The sequence below is a fragment of the Micropterus salmoides genome, unplaced genomic scaffold (assembly GCF_014851395.1).
Source record: "Micropterus salmoides isolate LMB-PRFRI ecotype aquatic unplaced genomic scaffold, ASM1485139v1 Ms_hic_scaffold_1, whole genome shotgun sequence".
Lineage (NCBI taxonomy): Eukaryota > Metazoa > Chordata > Actinopteri > Centrarchiformes > Centrarchidae > Micropterus > Micropterus salmoides.
In genome coordinates, this window is record NW_024040040.1 from 24,342,511 (window position 1) to 24,368,524 (window position 26,014).

General features: G+C 42.6%; 1 protein-coding gene across 3 annotated transcripts in view; it reads right to left on the reverse strand.

The window, feature by feature from the left end:
- zcchc2 (zinc finger, CCHC domain containing 2) overlaps window positions 1-23,998 on the reverse strand; it is a 35,651-nt gene extending 11,653 nt beyond the window's left edge. For 2 of the 3 annotated variants that reach the window (XR_005444871.1, XM_038723042.1), the window contains exons 1-6: window positions 23,018-23,998; window positions 20,056-20,176; window positions 19,652-19,722; window positions 15,277-15,348; window positions 13,264-13,364; window positions 518-621 (exon numbers count right to left, since the gene is read on the reverse strand). Coding sequence is in view for 2 of the 3 variants with exons in the window: in XM_038723042.1 (XP_038578970.1) it covers window positions 518-621; window positions 13,264-13,364; window positions 15,277-15,348; window positions 19,652-19,722; window positions 20,056-20,176; window positions 23,018-23,767 (1,219 nt within the window). In the remaining variant the exon portion in view is untranslated. The remainder of the gene's footprint in view (window positions 1-517; window positions 622-13,263; window positions 13,365-15,276; window positions 15,349-19,651; window positions 19,723-20,055; window positions 20,177-23,017) is intronic. The other variant, XM_038723028.1, reaches the window with a different exon arrangement.
- Window positions 23,999-26,014: the final 2,016 nt, after the last annotated feature.

Genomic DNA, 26,014 nt, shown 5'->3' on the forward strand with positions numbered 1-26,014 from the left:
TTGATGACGCTCGAGTTTCAGCCCCCCACCCTCTCTGTTCCTGAGTAATGATGTTAAATAATGGCCAGGACGTATGATGTTACATTGAAGTTGACTTTGACCTTCTGGGTAAAAAATATCATCACCTCCTCATCTGGGTGAAATTACGTCATAATTTCTTGATTCTTATAGCCAGAATAAAAACGGCATGGGATGTGCACGGCCCAGGACTGGGGGGCTCTGCAGCGGGTGATTAAAACTGCTCAGAAGATCATTGGTACCCATCTCCCGAGCATCAGTTAAATTCACAGCTGTCACCGGTGCGAAGGTGTAAATATGGATCAAAGAAACGCGGTTTGACTTGCTCTAGAAGAAGATATCAGTGAGTGCACTGTGAAACGGAGGAAGGAGTATGTGGTGTCCTTGTGAGGAGATCAGATCGGTGAGACAACAGGAAAGCTGAACTGTTACTTGTTCCAGGGGCTGGCTTTAAAAAACATTAACATAGCTGAAGAAGGAGCACGTTTTTTAAACTCACATCTGCAGCAGGTAGGTTTTGTAGAGTAACTGGAGTCACAGTTGAAGAAGCTGCAGACCTTCCTGGTCTGTCTGAAGACCGGAGGAGCCGACAGGAACCTTTCCCTAAAGGGGACAGAACAGAGGAAACGGCTATTAGGGTTTCTGTCAGGGGCAAGCAGAACACAATGCATAAAGATCCATCGTCCATCTTCTCTAAATATTATGTTCACTTCTTAGTCTGTATCCATGGCAATGGCAGCGCATGTAGACGCAGCGACCAGTAGCTCCCTTAATTTTTGCTATTATTTTTGCTTTTAATCTGTTTTTTTCCTCCTTTTTTATGGAAACTTGTCTAATTATGATCACCTATGACAGAAATACATTAATCAATATTGGAAAAGAAAGTGCGGGGACTGGACTGAGTGCAACAGATCTGGAAACGATAACTAGCAATGGCATCTCCCGACAAAACAAGCAGACAAGCTGAAGGAAACATTGGAGAAGGAAGAGAGGAAAGAGAGCGGGGAGAAGAGTGAAATTAAATAAGTTCGAACTAAAGGCTTTCCCACTCCCGCCTACTCCTGGCTAATGTCGGGTCGTTGGAGAGTAAAAATGAGGAAGTAAGGCTCGCTCAGCAATGGGAAAGCAGAGACTGCTGTGCCAGAGACCTGGCTGCACAGCAGCGTACCTGAGGAAGCCGTCACACTTAACGTGAGGAGTTTATTCCGCGCAGACAGGGCACTAGAGTCCGGTAAGACGAGGGGAGGAGGACTGTGTATCTACATAAATAATGCTTGGTGCTCAAACGCAGCTAAAGTGGATGGACAATGTTTATCAGATCTGGAATTTTTAATGTTGAGATGTCGGCCATACTATCTGCCCAGAGAATTCTCCAGTGTTTTTGTCGTTGCTGTTAACATTCCTCCAGATGCAAATTCAAAATAAATGCACTACAGGAACTGTATGAGGTCATCAGCAGTCACATGACAAAACAACCTGATGGTGTTTGTATTGTTGGTGGTGATTTTAAATCAAACAAATCTCAGAACAGTATAACCTAAATTCCACCAGCATGTCCACAACCCCACCAGAGGAACAAACACACTGGACCACGTCTACACCAATATTCCTGGCAGCTACAAAGTCCTCCCCCGTCCCCATTTTGGTTTATCAGACCATATTTCTCTGCTTCTTCAGCCCACTTACACCCAGCTGATTAAAAGGGTCAAGCCAACAATTAAAACAGTCAAAATGTGGACAGATGAATCTTGAGCAGCTCTGCAGGACTGTTTTGGGAGCACAGATTGGAGTATGTTCAGAGAGACCACCGCCCAGGAGAGCCACATCAGCTTTAAGGAATATACATCATCAGTGACATCTTACATCAGCAAATGTGTTGATGATGTGGTGATCACTAAAACGATAAAATCATTCCCCAATCAGAAGGCCTGGATGAATGGAGAGGTGAGGGCTCTATCCAGAGCCAGAAAAGCTGCTTTTCTTGGGTGATAAAGAAGCTTACAGCACCACCAGAGCGAGACTGAAAGTTGGCATCAAGGAGGCAAAGCGGAGACATCAGCAGAGGAGAGACCTCAACACCAAAGATATGTGGCAGGCCATCAGAAATATCACAGGCTACAAAAGCAGGAGCGCCCCCGTCATGTGTGAGGCCACATTACCAGATGAACTTCACACCTTTTATGCTCGCTTTGATCTCCTCAACAAGGAGTCAGCTGTAAAGTCTACTCCACCTCCAGAGGACCGGCCACTGTCAGTATCCACAGCAGATGTGAGGAGAGTCCTGCTGAGAGTGAATATGAGTAAATCTGCTGGGCCTGATAACATTCCTGGCGGTATACTAATCAGCTAGTTGATGTTATTACTGACATTTTCAACATCTCACTGTCTCAGGAGAGGGTTCCCACCTGCTTCAAGACAGCCACCATCGTTCCTGTACCTAAAAAGTTTGCAGTGTCTAGTCTGAACGACCGCTCTGTGGCACTCACCCCTATTCTAATGAAGTGCTTTGAGAAACTGGTTATTCAGCACATAAAAAACAACATCCCACCCAGCCTGGACCCTCACCAGTTAGCTTTCAGAACCAACAGATCCACAGAGGATGCCATCTCCACTGCCCTCACACACCTTGAGAAAAACAACCCATACATCAGAATGCTGTTTGTGGATTTCAGCTCAGCATTCAACACAATCTCCCCTATGAAACAGATCAGCAAAACCAGCACTCTGGGTTTAAACACAACACTCTGCAACTTGATATTGGACTTCCTCACAAACAGACCCCAGTCAGTTCGGATTGGCGGACTCACCTCCTCCACTCTAGTCAACACCGGAGCCCCCCAGGGCTGTGTGCTCAGCCCCCTCCTGTTCATGCTGTACACCCTCGCCTGCATCCCCCAACATGAAGAGAACTCTGTTGTGAGGTTTGCGGATGACACCACCATCATCGGCCGGATTTCAAACAATGATAAGATTTCATATCGGGAGGAAATTCATAATCTTGTAGTGGTGCTCAGAGAACAACCTACTGCTCAACTCAGCAAAACCAATGAGCTAATCATTGATTTTAGGAAGAAGGAGATAAAGACACACTCCTGTCTACATCAGTGGTGCTGAGGTGGGGCAGGTGAATAGTTTCAAGTTTTGGGAATCTGCATCACAGAGAACCTGACATGGTCATCACACATCTCGACGCTGGTGAAGAAAGCTCAGAAACTACTGTATTTCTTGAGGAAGCTTAAGAAGGCCAAATTCCCACGCCAAGTTCTTGTCAGCTTTTACAGAGGAGCAATAGAAAGCATCCTGACTGGAAACATCACAAACTGGTATGGGATGTGCACGGCCCAGGACCAGAGGGCTCTGCCTCGGGTGATTAAAACTGCTCAGAAGATCATTGGTTCTCTGAGATAACTGTTGTTGTGATTTGGCGCTATATAAACAAAAATTTAATTGGTACCCATCTCACAAGCATCAGTGATATCGGTTTGGTGAGGGGCCTTCGCAGTGCCCAGAGTATACTAAAGGACAGTACCCACCCAGCCACAGCCTGTTCACCCTGCTGCCTTCTGGGGAAGAGATATAGAAGAGCAGCTTTTTTCCCCCCAAGCTACCAGAATTTTAAATTCAAATTCATCCTCAGCACTGCTCCAGTGATGATAGTTTATTTCTGTTACCATTTTTCATAATTGATTCTGTATTAATGTATGTTGTGTGCTATGTAGGAGAAGGGGGTAAAAAAAAAAAAAACTATATTTCACTCTACAACTTGTTTTGTGACAAACCTACTTACCTACATAGTCCCTGTCTCGTGGGAAACAGCAACGGCTGGACAGTCAGTCAGTCATGTGTGGCTTACACACAAGTTCTCAAAGCATGGGTCTGACAGGACATCTTAGACTTAGGGTCATTTTGAGGGTGAAATTAAACTATAAGGAGGAAGGAAACAGATGAGGACCAATTTATAATTCAAACTGCAAGCAGCGTTGGGCGGGCCCTCGCACGTGCAGTGCGTCAGGGCGTGAGGTGGCCGCGTTGCATATTCTGGAGCTATGCCGGTGTGGCTGTGAATTTGCCGCGTGCTTCGGACGCTGCACAAAAGGTGTTAATCATCACTTCCTGTGTCCCCTTTGTGACACTACATAGGACTTGACGCTACGACTATAACTGAATATTGGCATGTAGATGTGTTCGGGGCGTGACTGTATTCAAGCATGTAAAGTTTGGTGTAGATGTGAGCATGTAGACTTAAGTTACAACAACTTCCTCTTTCATGGCGAATTTGGATGCCACACCACGGGCACGCCGTTTCACAAAAACTCACCATTTGTACAACTTTTAATCGTCAATGGGTTTAGAGTAGACAGTGAAAATCTGAAATCAGCGGACTAATTCTCCAGGAGGAGTTTGTTAAAGTACAGAGTGTGTAAATCATTCAAAAATGACCATAAAATTCAAAATGGCCGACTTCCTGGGTGTCAGGCATCGCTCCAAGAGGCTTTTTTGTACGTCTGGACATGATACACTTACTACAGAAATTTCCTTCACGTACGTCAAACTCTGCTCTATAGGGGATGCTAGCGAACCATTTTACCACACCCATGCGCAAAAATCCATAAAAGACAAAAAATTTTGATGTGCCTGAATTATGTGCAGTTTGGTGAGTTTACGAGCATGTTTAAGCCCCCAAAATTGAGGTTACTTTGCAGGACTAAAAAGGAAGAAAGAAAGAAAATAAAAATTAAAGCCGCAAACAGCGTTGGGCGGGCCCTCGCACATGTAGCACGTCAAGGTGTGAGGCGGCCGCGTTGCATATTCTGGAGCTCTGCCGGTGTGGCTGTGAATTTCAAACGCGCTTCGGACACTGAACAAATGTGTTAGTCATCACTTCCTGTGTCCGCTTTATGGCGCTACATAGCACTTCACACTACGACTATAAATGAACATGTAGATGTGTTTGGGGCGGGACTGTTATCAAGCACGTAAAGTTTGGTGCAGATGTCAGCACGTACACTGAAGCTGAAACAAATTCCTCTTTCATGGCGAATCATTGATTTTGGAAAACTCACAGTTTGTACAACTTTTAATCGTTGAAGGCTTTAGAGTAGACAGGGAAAATTTGACGTCAGTCGGACTAATTCTCTAGGATAGTGGTCCCTAATAGGCGGACCGTGGTCCGGATCCAGACCCAGCCGCTGTCCTCTCCGGACCGCCGACTTACAGTGGATTTATTATTGAGACTACGTCGTGACGGAGCGTTTCTATTTTAACCCGCGCAGCTTCTCTAGCATTTACTGTACTGGTTTAGCGGCCCAGGAAACTCAGACCAATCGCATGTGCTTCAATCGTCTCGTGTCGCCGCTCTGCCAATCAAATCTGTGCATTCCGATGCTTGCGAGTCAAGTCCATGAGATTCACCAGAGAGGTTTAGGAAACACACACGAATTGAGGAGACGAAAGGGAAAAGAGATTTCACATGGCTTTTCAAGAATGTACAGATTCTTATATGTACATTCCTCCCACAGGCAGTTCAGAACCAGAATATCTCAGATCTCCAATGCTAGCTGGCAGGACAAAAGAGAGCTCACGTTTCTCACTGACCAAGAGAAAGTAGGGAGATGGTAGCTCTATAAGAGGGATTGAAAGAGAAGAGGAGGCATTACAGCTGTTCATTTGTTACGATGTGTTGAGTGTTTATTGTAAAATTGGTTAAGACTCCACTTCATCACTTCAAGCTACACTTTTTATGTAATTTTTCCTAAAAATTAGGCACTTTATTTTAGTTTACTTAAATTTAGAATTTATTATTAGATTAGTTATTTATTATCCCTCCAGTTTGATGTAAAAACTGACTGAAATATTATTTGATTTGACAGTCCGTTGTTGACTAAAAACATATGTTGATACAACTATACGTTATGGTACTGAATGATAACGCAAGTTAGTCGTTTTGATGTTCCGGACCTTTGCTTCGGGAAATTTTCTCTAACGGGACCTCTTTGAATTATAATTGAATACCCCTGCTCTAGGAGGAGTGTGTAAAAAATCCAAAAATAACCATAAAATTCAAAATGGCCGACTTCCTGTTGTGTTTACGACATCGCTCTAAGAGGCTTTTTTGTACATCTGGACATGATACATGTGCCACAAAAATTTCATACATGTAGGTAAAACGTGCCGCAGGGGCTGCTTCGTTGAAGATCACTTCCTGTTGCCAGTAGATGGCGCTATGACTATGGGTGAATGTTGTCTTGTACAAGTGTTTAGGGCAGGACTCCTTTCAAATGTGTAAAATCTGGTACAGATTTGAGCATGTACAGTCAAGTTACAACAACTTCCTGTGTCATGGCGAAGAGTTCAACTTTGCCACCACGCCACCGCCACACTGTTAACTGCAAAGTCACGAGTTTTACAACATGGCTTCAACAATGCATTATGGGTTTTCTGGGAAAGTTTTGAAGTTGATATGTCCAGCCTGCTAGGAGTAGTACATTACAGCGTAAAATGTGTTATTTCCTGTTGCCAGCAGGTGGCGCTATGACTTTGAGTGAATATTGGCATATGAATGTATTCAGAGCAGTACTTTTGTTATACTTGGAGGAGATGTGAGCATGTGTACTGAAGTTATAACATCTTCCTGTTTCATGGCGAATCACCAATTTTTGATGATACGCCATGGGCAAACTGGTCGACTTCTAATAACCGTTTGAATGAGTGCACAGCGAAAATTTCAGGTTGATCGGACTAAATCCCTAGGACGAGTTCGTTAAAGTACGGAGTGTGTAAATAGCCAAAATGGCTGACTTCCTGTTGGGTGTCGGGCATCACTCCAAGAGGCTTTTTTGTACGTCTGGACATGATACATGTGTCACAGAAATTTCATACATGTAGGTGAAAAGTGTCACGGGGGCTGCTCTGCAGGGGGGCACTAGCGAGCCATTTTGCCACACCCATGCAGGAAACCCATAAGAGTTTTCGAGTATGTTTAGGCCCCCAAAATTGAGGTTACTTTGCAGAAATAACAAAAATAATCCCTTCAATTTCAATAGGGACCTCGCACAGTTCGTGCTCGGGTCCTAAAGCTGCGTTCACACCGGAAGTGAATTTAATATTCGCCTCGCTTTACTCGCGCAAGTTTGACCGCTTCAGTGTTCTCACACACGCGTTTTAACACAGCCCGCGGATACTACAGCTATATGAACCCAAAGTAAACCTTTTGCTGTGATTTAATTGCAATAAACTGATCAAACTGCTGCCGAAATAACTACAATATGATGCCATTTTGTTAGACATATGAATTCATGCTTTGTCAGGTCTGTCAGCAAGTCAGCAGGACGACAACTTTTAAAATACGCGTTTTCTGATTGGACTTCGGATCGATCAGGGCTATGCTAACCTGTTCACAGTAAAGTACAACGACAGCTGGAATAAAGTTACAGACACACATTTTCTAAACTCACCAGGTAGTTCAACTTCCTCGCTTTCTTTTCTCCAAGTAACGTCCAGCTTTGTCCGGTTTTTATATAAAAATGAAGTAGTAGTCCAGCAGAACTCTGATGCCATCCGACGCTAAAGTCAACAGTGGAACCGGATGTGCACGGAAGCTAGCTGCCGAGAAGCACAAGTGAAGATAAATCAAGTTGTAATTCCAAAAACTAAAGTGAAAAGATAATTTAATAAAACCAGTTAACTCGGACCTCCTCCTGCTGGTAAACGGCATAGTTGTTAGAGCAGAATCCAGACCCACTACGGGTGTTTATTTGTCCGAAACCTGCAGCACTACTCCCCATCCACTTCCCCGTTCTTTAGCAGCTCCCTGTCGGACAGTGGCTTGTCATTACACCGCTCGCCTGGTCCTCTCCAAACAACGCTCCGAAGCCGCCAGTGACGTTTGGACAATCTCAACGCTGATAGGCCTTCGCAACATCACGTCAAGCGAATTTCTCGCCCAAGTTGAAAAATTTTAACTCGCACGAACTGCGCGACAAACGTCGTGAATTTGCGTCTTTGCATTGACTTTGGATGTAATCAAACCCCCCAAAACGCTGGATTTGCTTTCGGTGGGAACGCACCTTAATAATCCCTTCAGTTTCAATAGGGACCTCACACAGTTCGTGCTCAGGCCCTAATAATTTAGTTTCATCATAGTCAGTGGACCTACACGTGTTTTTTTTTTGTTTTTTTTAAATGCTTCATGAAAACTCATTTTTAAACCGTCTATCCCTTCCAACACCAATATACTGTAGGTATAAAGACCATCTGCAGGTAAAATAATAAAGCAAAAGCTTTTCCTGCAGCGCTGTAAAGCCCAGGCCCACAAAAGGTGAGAGGGTTGCAAAAGCAGGCATGATTGATTGCAGCGCATCCAGTTGTGGGCCGGGCTTCTGATGAAAAGCTTGAGTTCATGTAGGTTCACTGTCCAGTTTCACTTCCCACAAAATGAAACTGATGTGCACCAGTGTGAGAGGGAGGGTGAGCTGTGGATCACAAAAAGGGCAGAGCTGGCTTTGAAAGTCAGCCTCACCCATTGTTGGTGGTCAACTATCAGTCCAGCTATTAGGAAATAATCATAATATCTTTCCAAACGGTGAGGCATGGAGCCAGAGACCTACATGCATGACCTGTGTACTGGGACACACAGCTCTTGGAGGCAGTTACGGTACTTTAAAACCCTTAGGGTTTGATTGTCCCAGTTTTTGCATTAAAATTCCCCCATGTTTCATAACCAGTCAAATCCAAACACACAGACATGATACACACATTTTTAGATTGAGTGTGACTCACACTTTCTGAGGATATCATTATCTCTGTCCTCATGTTCGTCACATCAAGTTTTCTTAAGCATCAAAGTAATCCAGTGATAGACAGATATGGGCACTCTGCAAACAGGAAGTGCTAACAGCTAATTCAGCATACGCAGCTGTCCGGGAGTCCACAATGGGAGATTTTATAAAGCCCTGCTTTACATGACCATGTTTGGCTCTTCATACACTCCCTACCAAAAGAATAAGTCATGTTGAGTGACAACCAACAGATCATTCACATCAAACACACTGGAACTGTTGTGAAGAGTTTACAGCTTTAATCTAGGTTCTTCTAGGTCAGGGGTTCTTGACCTTTCTGGCAGTCCGACCCCTTTTTGAAGTTGAAAATATTTAGCTGCTTGAATTGTCCGGAGACTGCAACAAACTGTCCCTGACTCATCCTAAAATAAGACTTAAACCGATCATCATTAAGACGAAGCTCCTGGACCAGCGGTGTCTCCCCTTTCTTAGAGTCTCATGTGCCCACACAGATCTCAGTTTCCCTGTCTTCTGCGTGTTTGTAGGCTACACCTCACACACTCAAAACAGTGCCAGAGCAGGCGCTCTGCGTTTGGCAGATGTTTTTAGCAACAAAAGACACAGACCTGTGAGTTGTGATCAGGTTTCTGCTAATATGAAAGTTATTAATTAGCAGCAAACCAAAGATTAGCCTACAGATCGCTGGCGCTATAGCCTAATCTTTGATTAGACTGACAGGACAGCTGTTTCAGTGGTTGCCTAGCAACATTTAAAAAAACGCAGCGCTGTGCTCTTTTCTAAATTCAACCAAAAGCCATTGCTGTGCGCCACGTGTTTTTCGAACCTACAAAGCGCTTTCTGTCTGATCGGGGCCTGAGTCTTCTTTGTCGTTTTATAGCGGTTGGCATCACCGCCACCTACTGGATTCAGCAGCTCATTTCGGGTTAATGAAGCAAAATACAGATCACAGACTGGTTAAGTTATGAATTGAAAATGTAGCGAAATTAAGAGTAGATTACTAGCCCAAAGAAAATATTGGATTAAAGAGTAAAAATATAAATAATAAAGGAACGTGAAAAGGCAATGACTTATTTTTATTTATTTATTTTGCAAATTTGCGTTACTTGTAACAAGTTACAACCCACCCTGCTGCAGGCGCCCTCACTGCTGTATTCAGGTAGGTTGTAATAACAGCAGCACAGAAGAAAAGCCTGCCTCCAGCAAACTCGTATTTTTTCTCCCGTAACATTTCAGCATCTCCTTTGCGTTGTGTCGGATGTTTTCTATAGGCCTAATTTACATGTTTTTGTCCGCGTTTTAACCGTTTAATTATGTCTGATGTGGAGTGATTGATTGACTAGCCACTCATAGTAAACGTTCTCACGATGGAGAAAAGCGGGGGGGAGGGACAAAACATAGATTTTGCGTATATACGTTATAACGTTACAATTTCATCTGCCCGTTATACTTTACCGTTCGTTACGGGCACCGTTAAAGTACGTCTCTGTTGCAGTTAACGGTTTTACCACTCAATGTCACTGTGAGACTAGCTGTAGATTAAGGTTTCATAGTTATCACCTAATCATAATTATTTGTCCTTGTATACGTACATTTTTGTTGGTGTTTTGTTGCTATTTTTAGCCGTTAGCCTCTTCAGTATTGCAAAATGTTGAAAGAGAGAGAGACAAACAGATGACAAAACCGTAATAAACTCTGTTAAGAACAGTGCTGTTCACTGATTGGCCATGGGACGTGTAAATGTCATTTTCTGCGACACTGTTTTGATGAGTATGGACTTTATGCCAGAGTAGCTAAGATGCACCTTACGTCTCGGTGGTGCAACCAAACATCAACACAGTTTAAGTCTCAAACTAACTAGTTTCAACGTATTGTTTAGTGTGGACTTTGCACCCTAACTTAAGGTAGAACTTGCGTATCGCTGGTGCAACAGGCTGCTGGACTCTAAAAGTCATCTCAAGACTTTTGTGGCCTATTACTTTTCCTGCTGTTTTGACTATCCTGGCCAGCTTGTTTTTGATAGTGTGTTAGAGCCAGTGTTAGAAGTCCGAACTAGACAGAGATATTAAACACCAGAGTACTCTCTATCAGGAATACACATTCTCAAGGATGTTTTGACTGACCACAAACTCCTTCAGTTTCTTAATTAAAAACAGTCTCTGCCAGGATTTATTACATTTGGAATCAGTATTTTCAGTGAAACTCAATGTGTCATCCATAAGTGTACCTAAATACTGAAAACAGTTTCCACTGATTGACCACAGTGTGTAAGCGACAGGGGTGGCTCTGCATGATGTGAAACAAGGTCCTTATAGGCACGTCGTACCACTCGGCAGCCATCTTGGCAACGCCTCCGAGCAGCCATTTCATAAAAACTACATGACTGGAATCAGCAATAAAAGCTGATTAAAAAAAACGACTTTGCCTCAAAATAAGGTTTAAAAACCATTTTTCCCGACCGGTGACTCCGGTTATACTTCTACTGCACATGCGCAGTAGGCCCCTTATGTGGAAGCACGCAATTGGCTGAAATATGTTTCCCGCCTCGGACGATTGACTTTCTAGCAGGAGGGGTTGGACAACTGCCATCTTTGGCGTTATGGGTTTTCCCTATAAAGTTGTACTGAGGATTCTTAAAGTGGCATGTCTCCTCTGTAGCATATCTAAACTAGCTATTAATTTTAATAAATTTCTTGATTATAGTGAATTTATTAACTAACTAAAGCGATATAAAAGGGTGGTTAAATACATCAGGGAAAATAAGCAATGGCTAAACAATGAGAATGGAGGTTCGATAGTGGGAAGCATTTGACTCATACGGCAGAGGAGAACTAATGAAAGTAAGCTATGAGTTTAGGAGTTAAAAAGATAATATTAACATTATGGGACATCCCTGACCACAGAATGTTTTGTTGGGTCTTACTGCTTGTTGACGGCCTGCTTTGGCCTGTTGCACGGGTCCCACGCTAGCTGCCTGATCCTGGCTTTTTGCTAGGGATTCTCCAGGGTTCTCCGTGTCTGATTGAAGAAAAACCTCAAGGGTTGGCCGTCCTCCGTCTGGCAATTCGGCTGTTTTCAGGTTTCCTTCTTTGCCGGTGGTGAGACCACGTGGCTTGGTCTGACCTTGGTGAAGTTGGCTCGACGAAAAAGCTTAAAAAGGGAACTTGGTCCAGTGTAACTTAACGGACTGATAACTTTAACAAAACAAAAGAAAGAAAGAAAATAAAACAAGTAAAGTTGCTGGAACTGAGGTATGAATCGATGTCGCGGCACTTCGCGTAGCTTTCAAACAAAGACTTCGTTGCACCGGTCGGAATTCTTAGGGCGTTACCGGGAGAGGCACGCCGGACGCGTACCGAAGCATCCAGAGAGCAGAGCGGAAACAAGAGAACGAGGAGAAAAAAAGAGAGGATGACATCGTGTGTTGCTCTTTTGTGGTCTGGTGCGTGGTTCCCCAGAGGGCAGCCCTTTGTTCCCGACAGGCAGCGTTTCCGGTTTCCCGAGGGACTGTCTTTCTAAACTTTTAATGTCTATAAAAGAAAAGAATCTATAGAATCTATTTGCGCGTATTCTAATCAAATATTTTAGGATTTCCTGCCCCCCTCTAAAGGGGAGTTCCGATAGGCTGTTCAGGGAAATGCTAATCGCTGGTTAATGTCCCTTTTGTCAGTTTAACAGTCAGGCACCGCATTATCAGGCTGTAGAATCAAAGGTGCCAGTTTTACGATCAGGCTGCTCATGAATAGCACTTAGAGAAAGCAACCTTTCCACCACCTTTCTGTTGGGGTCTCTTCAGCCGTCTGCTGAAAGTTGATCTCAACCCCTCCTCCTGCTCTCAGGGAGAGGGGAATAATTTTGAGTAGTTCAAATTTATTTAATATAAAATGCACAATCCACACTGTTGGTCCCACTACACCTCTATATAACATCTCTGTAAAATCCGCTCCGCTGGACCTACACCACTGCTCCAGCCTGGAAACTTGAGCAAAGTAATCAGAGACAGCGAAAAATTCTACTGACTGCTTCACAATCAGGTCAAGAGGGGTCTTGGTTGGCAGCAGTTTGCGGTGTATTCATGTAATCGTATCTATGAACACAAAGAACACCAAACAGCAGCACAGAATCCACACAGGTCCATTGTTTTTTGCTGAAGGACCCAACACTGAATTTATTTTACTTTCACTGAAGGAGACCAATGCAGGAAAGAATACAGAAAGAAATGAGTACTAAAGAATTGTTTTCCAAACTGCACTTCCCCGTCTTAGTCAGCCAGTTCAAGAAGCACGTTTGCACTGTTCCACTTTGTTCATTAAATTTAATTATTATACATTATAAATAACACTCGACTGCCTTCAGGTTTGTATTAGAGCCACACTCAAAAGAATGATGCTAAATATAAATTATATTATATATCCCAATTATTTGACACTAAAGGTTAAATATCAAGTACCTGAGGCTCCTTTCCACCTCCCGGGTCTCCTTCTGGTCCCCCGGGTTCAGAAGCCTCAGGATGTTCTTCTCAAAAGACTCAGTACACTGATCCTTAGGAAGCTGCAGAGACACAGGGCGGAGGAGAACAAATCAGTGTGTGTGTGTGTGTGTGTGTGTGTGTGTGTGTGTGTGTGTGTGTGTGTGTGTGTGTGTGTGTGTGTGTGTGTGTGTGTGTGTAAACTTGTCAAATCTGGTATCAAGTGCAATTCAGCGTCAGCGGTCTTTACTGACTAGCCTTACCCTGAGACCTAGACTTGAGCTAATCCTTTCACAAACTAATAAAAATAAATTTTATTTGTAATGCACCTCCTATTTAAACAAATCCTAAAGTGTTACAGGATAAAAACGGGTAAGTGCTAAAAATAAAAACAATACGGCAAAGAAAAGGGCAAGAGTTCAACCAAAAGCTCTCCTTATAAAGGTGGGTGTTGAGGCTGCGTTTAAAAACATCCACAGTCTGTAGTTTCCTCAGGTGGTCACGGAGAACATTCCAAAGACTGGGAGCGGCTGAGCAGAAAACCCAATCTCCCACTGTATGGAGCTTGGTCCTGGGAGGTTTCAGGAGATATGAGTCAGAGTGAATGATGGCAGGGCAGCAGAGGGGGTTGTGTTTGCCCCGAGGTACAGTTTAGTGTCATCAGCATAGCAGTTCAATGAAATTCCATGCTGGCTGATGACACAGCCAAGGAGGAGCATGTAGAGAATAAACAGGGTGGGGCCGAGCACTGAGCCTTGAGGGATTTAACCTCACCCAAGGCGTCTTGCTCAGTTCTCCCAGTGAGGGTGAGGACCAGTTATGGACAGAGTCAGAGAGACCCATGGTGGAATGTAGACGGTGAAGGAGGATGTTGTGGTCCACAGTATCGAACACTGCAGTCTAGGAGCATGAGAAGAGAAGGGGAGTCAGTGTCTGCCGTCATCAGCAGGTCATTTGTGACTCTGACGAGAGCTGTTTCTGTGCTGTGGCCAGTGGGGAAACCAGACTGGAATTTCTCAAACAGGTTGTTTTGTTTTAGATGGTCCTGAAGCTGTGAGGCAACTACTTTTTGCAGTACCTTAGAAAGGAATGGAAGGTTGGAGATAAGCCTGTCGTTGCACCTCTCCTCTGAGGCTTCTGAATGAGAGTGAGTTTGCAGTTTGAGTTTGTAATTTATAGTGGACAAAAGTTGCTTGGAGTTGCCAGGGCTATTGTTGATGATGTTGGAGTAGAACTGTGACCGTGCATCTCTCAAGGACCTTGTGTAGGACTTCTGATGCTCTCTGTAGGCTTCAACAGTGAGTTCTGAGGCCTTGAGATGCCGCTCAAGGACATGCCCAGCTGTCATCATCTTCCACAGTTCGCAGGTGTACCAGGGGGCTGAGCGTAAGAAGATGACCGTTCTGGTTTTGACAAGGTGTGGAGATCTAGGGGACTGCTCAGAGATTGGTTGTAGAAGTCAACCAACTCAGTGACAGAGAAATCAGCAGAGGAGAGATCCTGAAGGTCTACAGTCAAGGTGTCTGGGTTGATCTTTTTCAGGTCCCTAAAGCAGATTTGACGCTCATCTTTGGTGTGTGGAAGGGAGTGGCAGCTTCATGGAGATCCATGAAGGACACATCCAGATCATAAGGTTGCTAATGGAGGCGGAGTTAGAGATGACAGTGTCTTTAAATGGTGCTGATCCACTTCACATTACACAGACCTGAAACTGAACTGGGATTTAGCCAAGCTTCATTATTGGTGCCTGTATGAACACATCCCGTGTGTTACTTTTTTTTCATAGGAGCTACAGGAGATGACTTATGAACACGACCACGGCTGCATGCCAACAAGTCTGGAAATTCAACAACACAGATGAGGACTGAAGCTGCTACCGCTCCTCCGTGTAGACACAGTGATGCTTTGACACTGTCGCTGCTCTAACGACTGGCTAAATGTGGTAGCAGTTGTTGCATATGCGTGGAAAGTCAATAACATCAGCAAAAGTGGTACCTTAAGAAGGAAGTTCTCCAGTTCCAGGTGGGTTTTGGTCACAGTGCTAGAAGAAGAGTCTGACCACTTCACCTGAAACACAGAACAGAACATTCTTCATCAAGACATAGGCTACCATGAGAAATCTGCAACATGAAAAAGGAAATGGGGCTACGCAGTGACAGTAAAAAGAACAAGATTAAACTGTACTGACTGAAGGGACCTGTTTTTAGTGACTCAGTGTTACATACAACTCATACAACACCAAAATGGTAATAAAAAGAACATTTTAAACAAAAGAAAAAGAACAATAAGATGTGTTAGAGCACCGGCTGAGACACAGAGAGAGGTCCCATCTTTTCTGAGTAACTGCATGAGTCTGAGGAATACATTCATAAATGGCAGGAGCACCACCATCCGGTCAGTTGCGAATGGTGAGGTGACTTTCAGTGGACACAGAGTGGCACAAATTCAATACAAATTACGTGATCAATGTTCATGAAGCTAAGAGCTAATGAGTCTAATCAGCTGTGGGAACACATCATAGTGTACTGTGACTCAACATGCAACACCAGTGGGGATGAACGTTTGAAGACCCCCGAAGACTATAAATTATATCATAAGGACAGATTTGGCAGACCTGGTGGTGGGGTATGCCTCTATGTACGTTCAAACATGCAAGCCGATGTTTGCGATCTTGCCGTAAATGATAATCATACAGACTCTCTCTTTATTGAGATAAAAAATGACAAAGGTAAAAACATTATTGTGGGCGTAATTTACCGCCCCCCAGATTCTGATTTAAACATTTTTAATAATACACTAGAAGAAATTCTATTACACATAAATAAATTAAATAAAGACTGCGTCCTCCTTGGAGACTTCAATATTGATGTCTCCAAGGACGATGCAGTCAAAAAGGACTTCATTAATACACCACATTCATCCTCTTTCTTTCCAACAATAAATATATTTACCAGAGTCACAAATACTTCTACAACTGTTATTGACAATATTGTCACAAATATACGAAATGTTAAGCTTGAATCAGGAGTTTTACTTTCTGATATATCTGATCATTACCCAATAATGCTGTTCTTTATTTTGATTATAAATGTTTACCCTTATGTCACCCGATAAAAATTAAAGTAGTAAACGATCGAACAATGTATCAACTTAAGGCAAGTCTGCAAGCTAAAGCATGGGACATTGTTTATTGTTGCTGCGATCCTGATACTGCATATGATTTCTTGGTAAATGAAATAACAGACTCCATTCGCTGCTCCATTCCTATAAAAACTGTTACAAGCAGAAGGGCAGAACACAAACCCTGGCTAACAAGGGCAATCTCTAACTCCCTTAAACAAAAGAATAAACTTTACCAAAGATATGTTAATAAACCAAATATAGAGAACAAAACTAAATACAATGTTTACAAGAATAAATTGGTATATATAATCAGGAAAAGCAAATATAATCACTACTCTGAATTGATAAAAACCTCGCAGGGAGACTCTAAGAAATCATGGGAAGTGTTGAATAATGTTTTGAATAGGGACCATAAAGATACCGTGCTCCCTGATACAACAAATAATACTGATCTTGCAAATGAATTTAATAATTACTTTGTATCAACAGGGGCAAATCTCTCAAAAAACATTACTCAACCACACAGTGTCTCTTACCAACAATATATGTCAGGCAATTATCCAAACTTCTTCCTAAAGCCTACTGATGCCATTGAATTGTATAATATCATAATGGCTCTGAAGAGCTCAAATTCTGCAGGAGAAGATGAAATTAGCAGTAAAATATTGAAAAGTATTGCCAAAGAAATAACTGAACCACTTACACATTGTATTAATCTCTCACTGCTTACAGGAACTGTTCCCAAAATGACAAAAATTGCAAAAATAATTCCGATTTTCAAAGCTGGTGATAAAAATGACATCATAAATTATCGTCCCATATCAATTTTACCAACTCTTTTCAAAATATTGGAAAGAGTGGTTTATAATAGACTTATTAATTATCTTAATACACTGAACATACTTAACCCATCCCAGTATGGCTTTAGGAAAAAACACACCACCTGTATGGCGATCCTTGACCTTACTGAAAAGATCAATGATGCCATTGAAAAGGGGGAATATGGTATCGGTATATTCCTAGACCTTTCAAAGGCCTTTGATACCATCGACTTTACCATATTACTGTATAAATTGCACCATTATGGAATCAGAGGTCAACCACTGAATTGGTTCAAGAGTTATTTACACCAGAGGCAACAATATGTAACTATTCACGAACAGAGATCAGAAAACAAACACATTCAATGTGGTGTTCCACAAGGATCCATATTAGGTCCTCTCCTCTTTATTATTTACATTAATGATCTGGAAAATTCTTCAAAGACCCTTCATAAAGTAATCTTTGCAGATGACACTAACCTGTTTCTATCACACAAAAATGAATTTGAACTTCAGAAACTACTTAACAAAGAACTTCAGAATGTGGATAACTGGTTCAAAGTAAATAAACTATCTATAAATACCAGCAAAACAAACTATATAATATTCTGTCCAACAAAAAACAACTTGATTTCGATGATCTAAATTTTCAAATTAAAATAAAGGGAGAGGAAATAAAGAGAGTGAAGACAACTAAATTTTTGGGTGTCTTTATAGATGATCACCTAAATTTTAAACACCATATTGAATATCTTGTCAAAAAGCTATCAAAATATGTTGGTCTGTTCTTTAAGCTTAGACATCTGCTTCCTCAAGCAATACTACTTACTCTTTATAAAACACTCTTTGAACCCCATTTAAACTATTGCAATATTATTTGGTGCAATACTTATCATACTTACTTAAAAAAATTAGAAATTCCACAAAAAAAAGTCATTTGTGCCATATCATGGTCAGATTTCAATGCTCCAACTCGTTCTATTTTCTTGGGTACGGTATTTTAAGACTAAATGAATATAATATATTTCACAATGCATGTACTATGTATCAGGTGGTCTTTGGTCTGAATAGCAGTTTGTGTGAGCTTTTTCCCCATCCGCTGTCCCCAGCACACTCACCTCACTAGAAAAAAGCACATTATTATTGGGAAAAACACGGAGATTAAAAAGCACTGGTGTGAGTGTAGTGTGCCGGGGACCGCGGATTTGGAATGAGCTGGATGACAATCTGAAAAACTCAAGCTCTTTTGTTTCCTTTAAACAAAATCTGAAGAAACAACTATTAAGCTTGTATTCATCTTCTTGATGTATGTACTACCTCATATTCTGAATGTATGTCAGTGTTACTCCTACAATCTCAAGGTAAACTGTAAAACAAAATTGTACTTGTTAAATGGGATCCCTTAATGTGTTGTGTGAAAGTTATGTATGAAATGTCTTATATGTAGGCCACACATTTTCTTGTTTTTGTTTTGTCTTTCTTTTTTTTGATTGTAATGGCGCCCGAGCATAAGCTTTAGATAGCTTCTTTGGGGACCAGTTCACATATATGATCACTTCTTTGTTCTTTGTTATATTGCAAGTGCATATGAATATATGTATGTATATGTGAATAAATAAAACCCTTCTACTTCTAAGACAGTCAGTTCATGACACGCTGCACGCTTTTCTTATTGCTTAGTTAGGCTGCAGTAAGCATGCTGTAGGGCTGATAAATTAGAAAAATATCTAATTGTGATTATTTTGACTGATACTGCATTTGCAATATGATTTGTAATACTAACAATTTTTAAGAATTGTTCTCATTCCATCACATATTAAAATGATTATGGTGTTTTTAAGGGTCTCTTTTCCAAAGATGTTTTCTGAATTCTGCAGAACATGATGTGTCGGCCAGGACATCTCTGCAGCGCCACAATATTTCATTTTAAATGCTATTTTTACAAACATCACCTTAAAAAACTGCCTTTTGAAAATTGGTAGTTCATTGGTAGTTTATTTCAATTCACTTTTATGAACAGACCACAGTACTGCATAATCTAGTTACACAGGAGAACATAACCATGTGTTGGCAGTAGTGAATCAGTGTTCCCACTAAAACAGTTTTAAAGTAGCAGTAAAGTAACTACAGTAGCTGTATACTTCAGGAGCATATCAATCCTTTGTTGTGGAAAATATGGGTATCACATAAACATGAGGCCAACGTGGTAGTTTTTTTGCCCATCACAACTAACACTCAGGCTTAGACAGCCGGTCACATTTACACTCAGCTCTATGCTAACCTTTTTCACAACGAGTACATGTGCTGCTAAAGAAAAACATTTAGCAGCACACAAACACATTTAGGAGCACTGTGAAAAAAGTAACACAAAGTTAATTAACAATTTATTACATACATATTTACACTGTGTGTGTGTGGTGACCTACCTCAAAGTTGTATTCCTTGTCTATTCTGGTCTGAGAGATGCCCCTGAGCACAATTCCCTCTATATGCACCGCTGCAACAACACAGAGCAGTGATAAACTCTTAAACCAAATATCCACTTGACAGTACATGTCTAATGAAAGCCTTTACAATTATCAGGGTTATTACAGCACTTACTATTATCAATCAGTATGTTCTGTGTGCTGAGACATTTATTGTTTAAAAGGTTACTGAAAGAAAGAAATGTGTGTGGGGGGAGCTGTACAGTGTAGTGGGTAGGTGTTTGATCCCTGCAGTGTTTATTTTAGGACCATTACTAAATCAAGCTTATAAAATCCACAAATCCAAATGCTGCACCTCCAGTAAATGATAGCAATTATTAAGTACAGTAACTGTTTCCATTCACCTTCTCTTTGTGTCGCCCAGCTGCTGGATCGTGGGCTCTGGCAGGGAGAGTGGGAGGCACTATATTCCCCCAAACCCAGCGCTGGGGAAGGCAGGTAATCCGTCTTGTGACACATCAGCTCCTGGAGAAAAAAAACACAAAGAGTTAGTTATTGGCTCACACGGGTTCTTCATTCGCCTGAACCTGATCAACATACCGGGCCCAATCAGATCTAAGGTACAGTATGTAAAATTTTATGTTTCAACTGAAATATCTGACGTTTCAATAACAAAGCCCCTGATATATGAGTCACATTCATAATGTTTGAGCACAGTGTAAAGTTGGATCATCCACATCAGGAGGGCTTTGCTTTGTTTCCTTATGATCAGGCTGCTCTCCCAGAACTCAGGGTTCCACATTTAAGAGTGGGCTTAAGACTCTTTGATAAAGCTTATAGTTAGGGCCATGCGCTAGAGGATAATTAGGCCGATTCACCCCTCCTGACAATCGCAGGGGGGACGCCTTCATGTCTGTTTATTTCTGAAGTCACTGAGAAACCGCCACTCTGAAATCATTCATCTAAAGGCCGAATGTGTGGTCCTGCTGACGCATGTGTCAGCATACTTTTTTTTTTTTTTTTTATTGATGTCTTTATTGCATTTTTCGAAACTGGCAAAGCATTATAGGACATACATATACAGGAGTGCAATATGTAAACAGGAGAATAGAAAAAAAAGCAACAACAAAAACGAGAAAAAAATTGGAAAATAGGCTAATCAAAAGTGTATTTGTGGAGAAGTAAAATAAAAAGCAGGGCAGAGATAATCATAATGAGCTAAGTGAGCATGGCTGAAATTTATTTTCTTTCCTCTTATTTATATTTATATATTAATATCGGATCAATTACAAATTATAGCATTACATCTACACAAACCCACTAAATGTTAAACAGGCTGAAAACAGTTAAGAGCAAACATAATATGTAATACATGAAGCTGACACCAGCTGAGCTGTAGCATGCAGCCTGTGGGGTTTCAAAAAGGCAACTAAAGCAGAATTGCCTGAGGACAACACACCAGGACCCACTGCGGCCTCCCTCTATCTTTTACCACATCTGACAGTACCACAGTCCAGAGACCCTACAGCACTCTAAAAATGACATGTGTAATTTTATTAAGAGCAATTCATCTTCACCAGGCCCTGACTCACAACACTGTCAAGCTCAGGGATTCATCCCAAACCGAGCCACAGAGCATCAGTCCTACTGGATGTCTGTTTAAAGGTACGAGCAACATGATAAAAGGTCTAACACCAAGTTGGTCATCACCTATTGATCACTACGGACCCATGTCATTTACATTAGACAATGACACGTTTCCAAACATTGCTCAGTTGCTAACTGGCTGACCCCGAGTGGTGGGGTTGGGGGGTTCACGTGCTGGTGGGAGGCTCGGACACTCAAGAGTCGGCTGCAGAACAGCTTTGCATTCTAACATGACTTCAGATATTTGAGATGTGATTTTTCCATTTATTAGTGTACAGTCAATAATCTATCCTTGCCTCAAAGACACACAGTACAGATCTCATATTTCAGACTGGAGGGTTTCATTCCCAGCAAAGACAACACTAGTTTTTCCCTCGAATGAATAAAACAGGTCTAATCAGGGCAAGCAGCAGTCTGAATTAGTCTGGAACTAGATGGAATAAAAACCTGCTAACTCACAGTCAGACCTCTATGGACAAAGGCAGACGGAGAGGAACGCAGAGACTGGCGGACAGAGACAAAGATGGTGCTTGGGTGATAAGGAATGCAGTGTAGAAATGGATTGACCCCGAACCACCAAATAGCTACTAGATACTAGCTTCAAGAAAGCTTGGACATCAAGGAAGTGACCTTAAGGTTTCAGTTGCTCACATGTGTGTCCTGGTGGTCATTTTTAATACAGAGGTTTGTTTGGAATAATGTTTGCTTGATTGGCAGGTGTCCGCCCTGGAGGTCTCCACTTGGCCTTCCCACATTAGCTCCACCCAGGCTCCATGCCCTTTGGCCACATCCGGATTTTCTGGCTTCAGTAACTGACAAGCACTGAACCCAAACTCCAGGGGGCGGTTACACAAAGTGGGTTTACAGATACCTGGATATCACTGTAAAAGGTAGAACCCCCTAAGATCTGGGAATGGTGTAGAAAGGTTTGTTTCAACGTTTGGTGAGGACTTTCAGTCCAGGTTACCTGCTTTGTAAAGAGCCAGCTTGCTTCCTTATTTCCCTCCTTAGATGCTACGTCTAGGTTTGTCTCTGGTAAACAAGACAACATTACATCACTGTGTAAGGAGGCTTGTACTTTAATCAGCACATCCTTTCAGCAACACATACTAAGCTTTAACACATCCAACACTAACACAGACACTGAAGTGCAGGGTGGGAAAGGGGGCTGAAAAAACAAAACTAAAAGCTGGAATACTCCTGCTGAGTAAATAAAGTCCCAGTTCTCAGGCAGGTCTCTCAAAGTTTAGTTTTTATCAAGTGCTCTGACGGTAAATTACAGATGAAGTGATGAAATGAGAAGCAGCTGTGTAAAGAGCAGCTCTCTGCTCATAAGTTTGTCAGTTTAAATTAAAGTTAGCGAGTTGTCACCCCAGTTTACCCAGCACCACTAACGTTAACGTTACATGGTCACCAACACATAGCAGTAACTTACCCCAGACATGTGAGGGACAGTTGTGGAACTGACTAAAACCACTTTAGCTGCTGGCAGGTTAATCTGCTATGTGGGCTAGCCTTTCCTCTGTTAGCATGAAGTTAGCTGTCCTGCCACAGGCGATCGCTCATGATACAGGGACAGTAAGGTTCATGCTACAGTACTTAGCATACAGGCCTAGTACCTTATTTAATAAGCTAATTTATCTAGCTGTGCTTCAGACCTCCCGGTTGAACTTCGAAGCAAGCGGTTAGCTTAGCATTAAACGTAGTGTTGGTGGTTACCGCTGTCTGGCGTCTCTCCTCCTCCATGGCGAGCTCCGTCTTGTTCAGCTGGCCTCGGACTATCTCCCGCTGGTGGAACTGGAAAGCTGGGTGCAGAGAGGCCATGGTGAACAGCAGGGCCAGCTGCTCCAGGGGCCCCGCCGCGGGGTCGGTAGAGGAGCAGTTCTGCTCGGACCCCGGATCCCCGTCCTGACACGGTGGCTGGAAATGAGGGTCCCTGAACGGAGGAAGCGGGTAGTCGTACTTCTTGTAGAACAAGGCCGGGTCTACATGGCTCAGTATCCGAAAGAGTATTCCAGCACATTCCCTGCTGTCAGACCCGAGGAGGGACAAGCACACCAGGAGCTTGGACCGAACAACTGGGTCGATTATGTCTGTCAACAACCCCAGATCACTCGGACTATTAGCTCGAAACTCGAAGTCCCTTAAAACATGGAAGTCTTTTCTAGCGAGATCCTCCAGGTAAGACCCCAGAAAGCGGAGCTCCAGGGGCTGGCACATGTGGAGCAGTCCGCACATGAACTCGACCCGCCTAGCCGGGTTCAGATGTAGGCCGAACCACTCGAACACGGTCTCCTTATCCAGCTGGGATGGATGCACAGACGGCCCGGGCGACTCGTGTAGTCTGCCTGACCCCGAGGAGGGAGGTACTGGTCCAGACTGGATATGCTGGTCCAGTGAGTCTTCCTCGGGCGTGTCGTCGCCTCCTTCCTCGCCCGTTTTCAACGGTAGCTTCATTTTCAGCATCATCAGCGCAGCGAGGGAGGCTTCAGAGCGGAAACACCGGCCCGGTCCACATCGTTGACCACTCACACCGGGTTTAAAGCTGAAGGGGGACCGAACTGTCACACGGGGCTCTCAGAGAACCACCTGACGCTGACTGTCTTCTACTTCTACGGCTTATTTCCGGCAGAGCCGCTGTAAGTGAGCGCACAATGCCACCGTGCGGCTGTTCCTGTAACCTACCGGTGAAACACACCTGAGTACAGACGAAGTATGTATCGTCTATGGTACAGGCTGTAATAAAGAGGGTATTTAGTGTTAGTGGCCTAGTGTGTCTGTCAGAATATGTGTCAATGTTGAATTAAAGTAAATGTCCCAGCACCCTGTTAGAGGTTAGAGTCTGCTAGTGAGGAAATCTAACAGCCAGTCAGAGAGTGTGGGCTTCAGGTCACAACTGGACCATTTGTTTGTGAATCTGTGAGGGAGGACTGTATTAAAGGCTGAACTATAATCAACGACCAGCGTTCTGATGTAAGCATTTATGTTTGCCAGGTGAGAGAGGGCTGTATGCAAGGCTGCAAAGGGGCAAAATGTCTGAGTGTTATTAAGTATAAGATATTAAGTATAATATCACAAGGATAGCAGTCAAAACTTCTTAACTTCTACCTTTACTTATAACTGATGATGATAATAATACACTTTATTTTTAGAGAATATAGCTTTCATACACAAAATGAAGCTGAAATTGCTTTGCAATAAAATAGAAAAACAGAAATTGGGAATGTATGTAAATAACAGCAATAATCATTACAGTAACAACCTTCACCACCACCATCTAATAATTGTAATAATCTGTCAAATGTTTAGCGAACACTGCCCTCTGAAGGAAAGGTGGACAAGACACCAGTGGCTGAGGGTGCAGCTTTACTTTCTCTGGGTTTGAAGACGTGTCGCTCAGTGAAACTGTCTGCTGGAGTGTTTGCTTTCTCTGAATATGAATTGTCAAACAACTGCCTCCTTTTCCTGGCAACATTTTCAACATGAGGTCAGGAAGTCAGATAAAAGGAGATAAGAAAAGACAACCAGGGTGCTGAGAGAATCCCACTGAGCTGACCCTGTGTGAAATAAAGAAGCTGTCAAACTAAACACAGATACAGATATGTTGGCTGGAAGATCTGCAATGCTTTTCACACACACTCAAATGTTTAATCTTTCTTGAGTTCCAGAAATACAAATACAAATACGGTGTATGAGAGCACTGAGATAAAAGGAAATGTTCTGTTGGTTCTCCTGGATTTACACATGTGGAAATGAGTCAGGACCACCCACACTGTGAAACGTCCATGCCTTCATGTTGTGGACAATTCTGTCTTTTAAGATACACCCCTTGGCCTTCAGTGACCTTCCTAACATGAATGTTAGGCTGTGCTGCAGTGTATTTAGTATGTAGACAGATGAGTATTGTATGTCTATAATCCCAAAGTTCCTTCCCCTTCCTGTTCTCTTAAAATAGAAACATGCAGCAGGTGCCTTCAGTAGAATGGTCAATTCCTCTGCAGTGAACACAGACTTGGAGCGTGGCATGGTCCTCTGTGTTGTCCAGCCTTGCGTGGGGCTGGTTGAAGAGGAAGTGAAGGATCATCTTTGGACATTTCTTTCATTGCTGTGTTCTTGCTGTTTTTTTAGTTATTTATTTTTGCAGCTCACAAAGGCCTTAAACCAGCACTGAGGGAGCAGCAACTTCATGATTGGGGTCTCTGAGAACACCTTTACCGTGCCGTTCCAACAGGGGGCAATGGCAGTTCAGAGTTCCTTGTTGTATGAACGCAGTGCGGCTGCCTCCCCTTCTTGTCTTTTGCGGCTTGAACTTTCAGTGCCCTTTGCTCTGCTTCTTATTCATATGGCTCCTGGTTCCGTGGTCACACTTCTCTGAAATGGACAGACATCTTGTTTCTTTTGTAAAATATATAAAATATTTTATTTGGTGCATTTTATTCTGCAGTATTCTGTTCTATTTTATTAGCACTATCTGGAGCTAGGCACAAACTAAGTCACTACACATTGAACAGTGTACGAGACAGATATACGTGATTTGATTTGATATGGTGACATGTAATAACATGAGGAGGAGATTTTAACCCTTTGGAGTAGCTACATGTTCAGCCACTAATGGGAAACCTGATCGTTCTTGACAGTGTTTGCATGTAATGATGTAATGAGTACATGTAGGCCTACTAAAGTACCGTGCCTAAGTACAAATTTGAGGTACTTTAT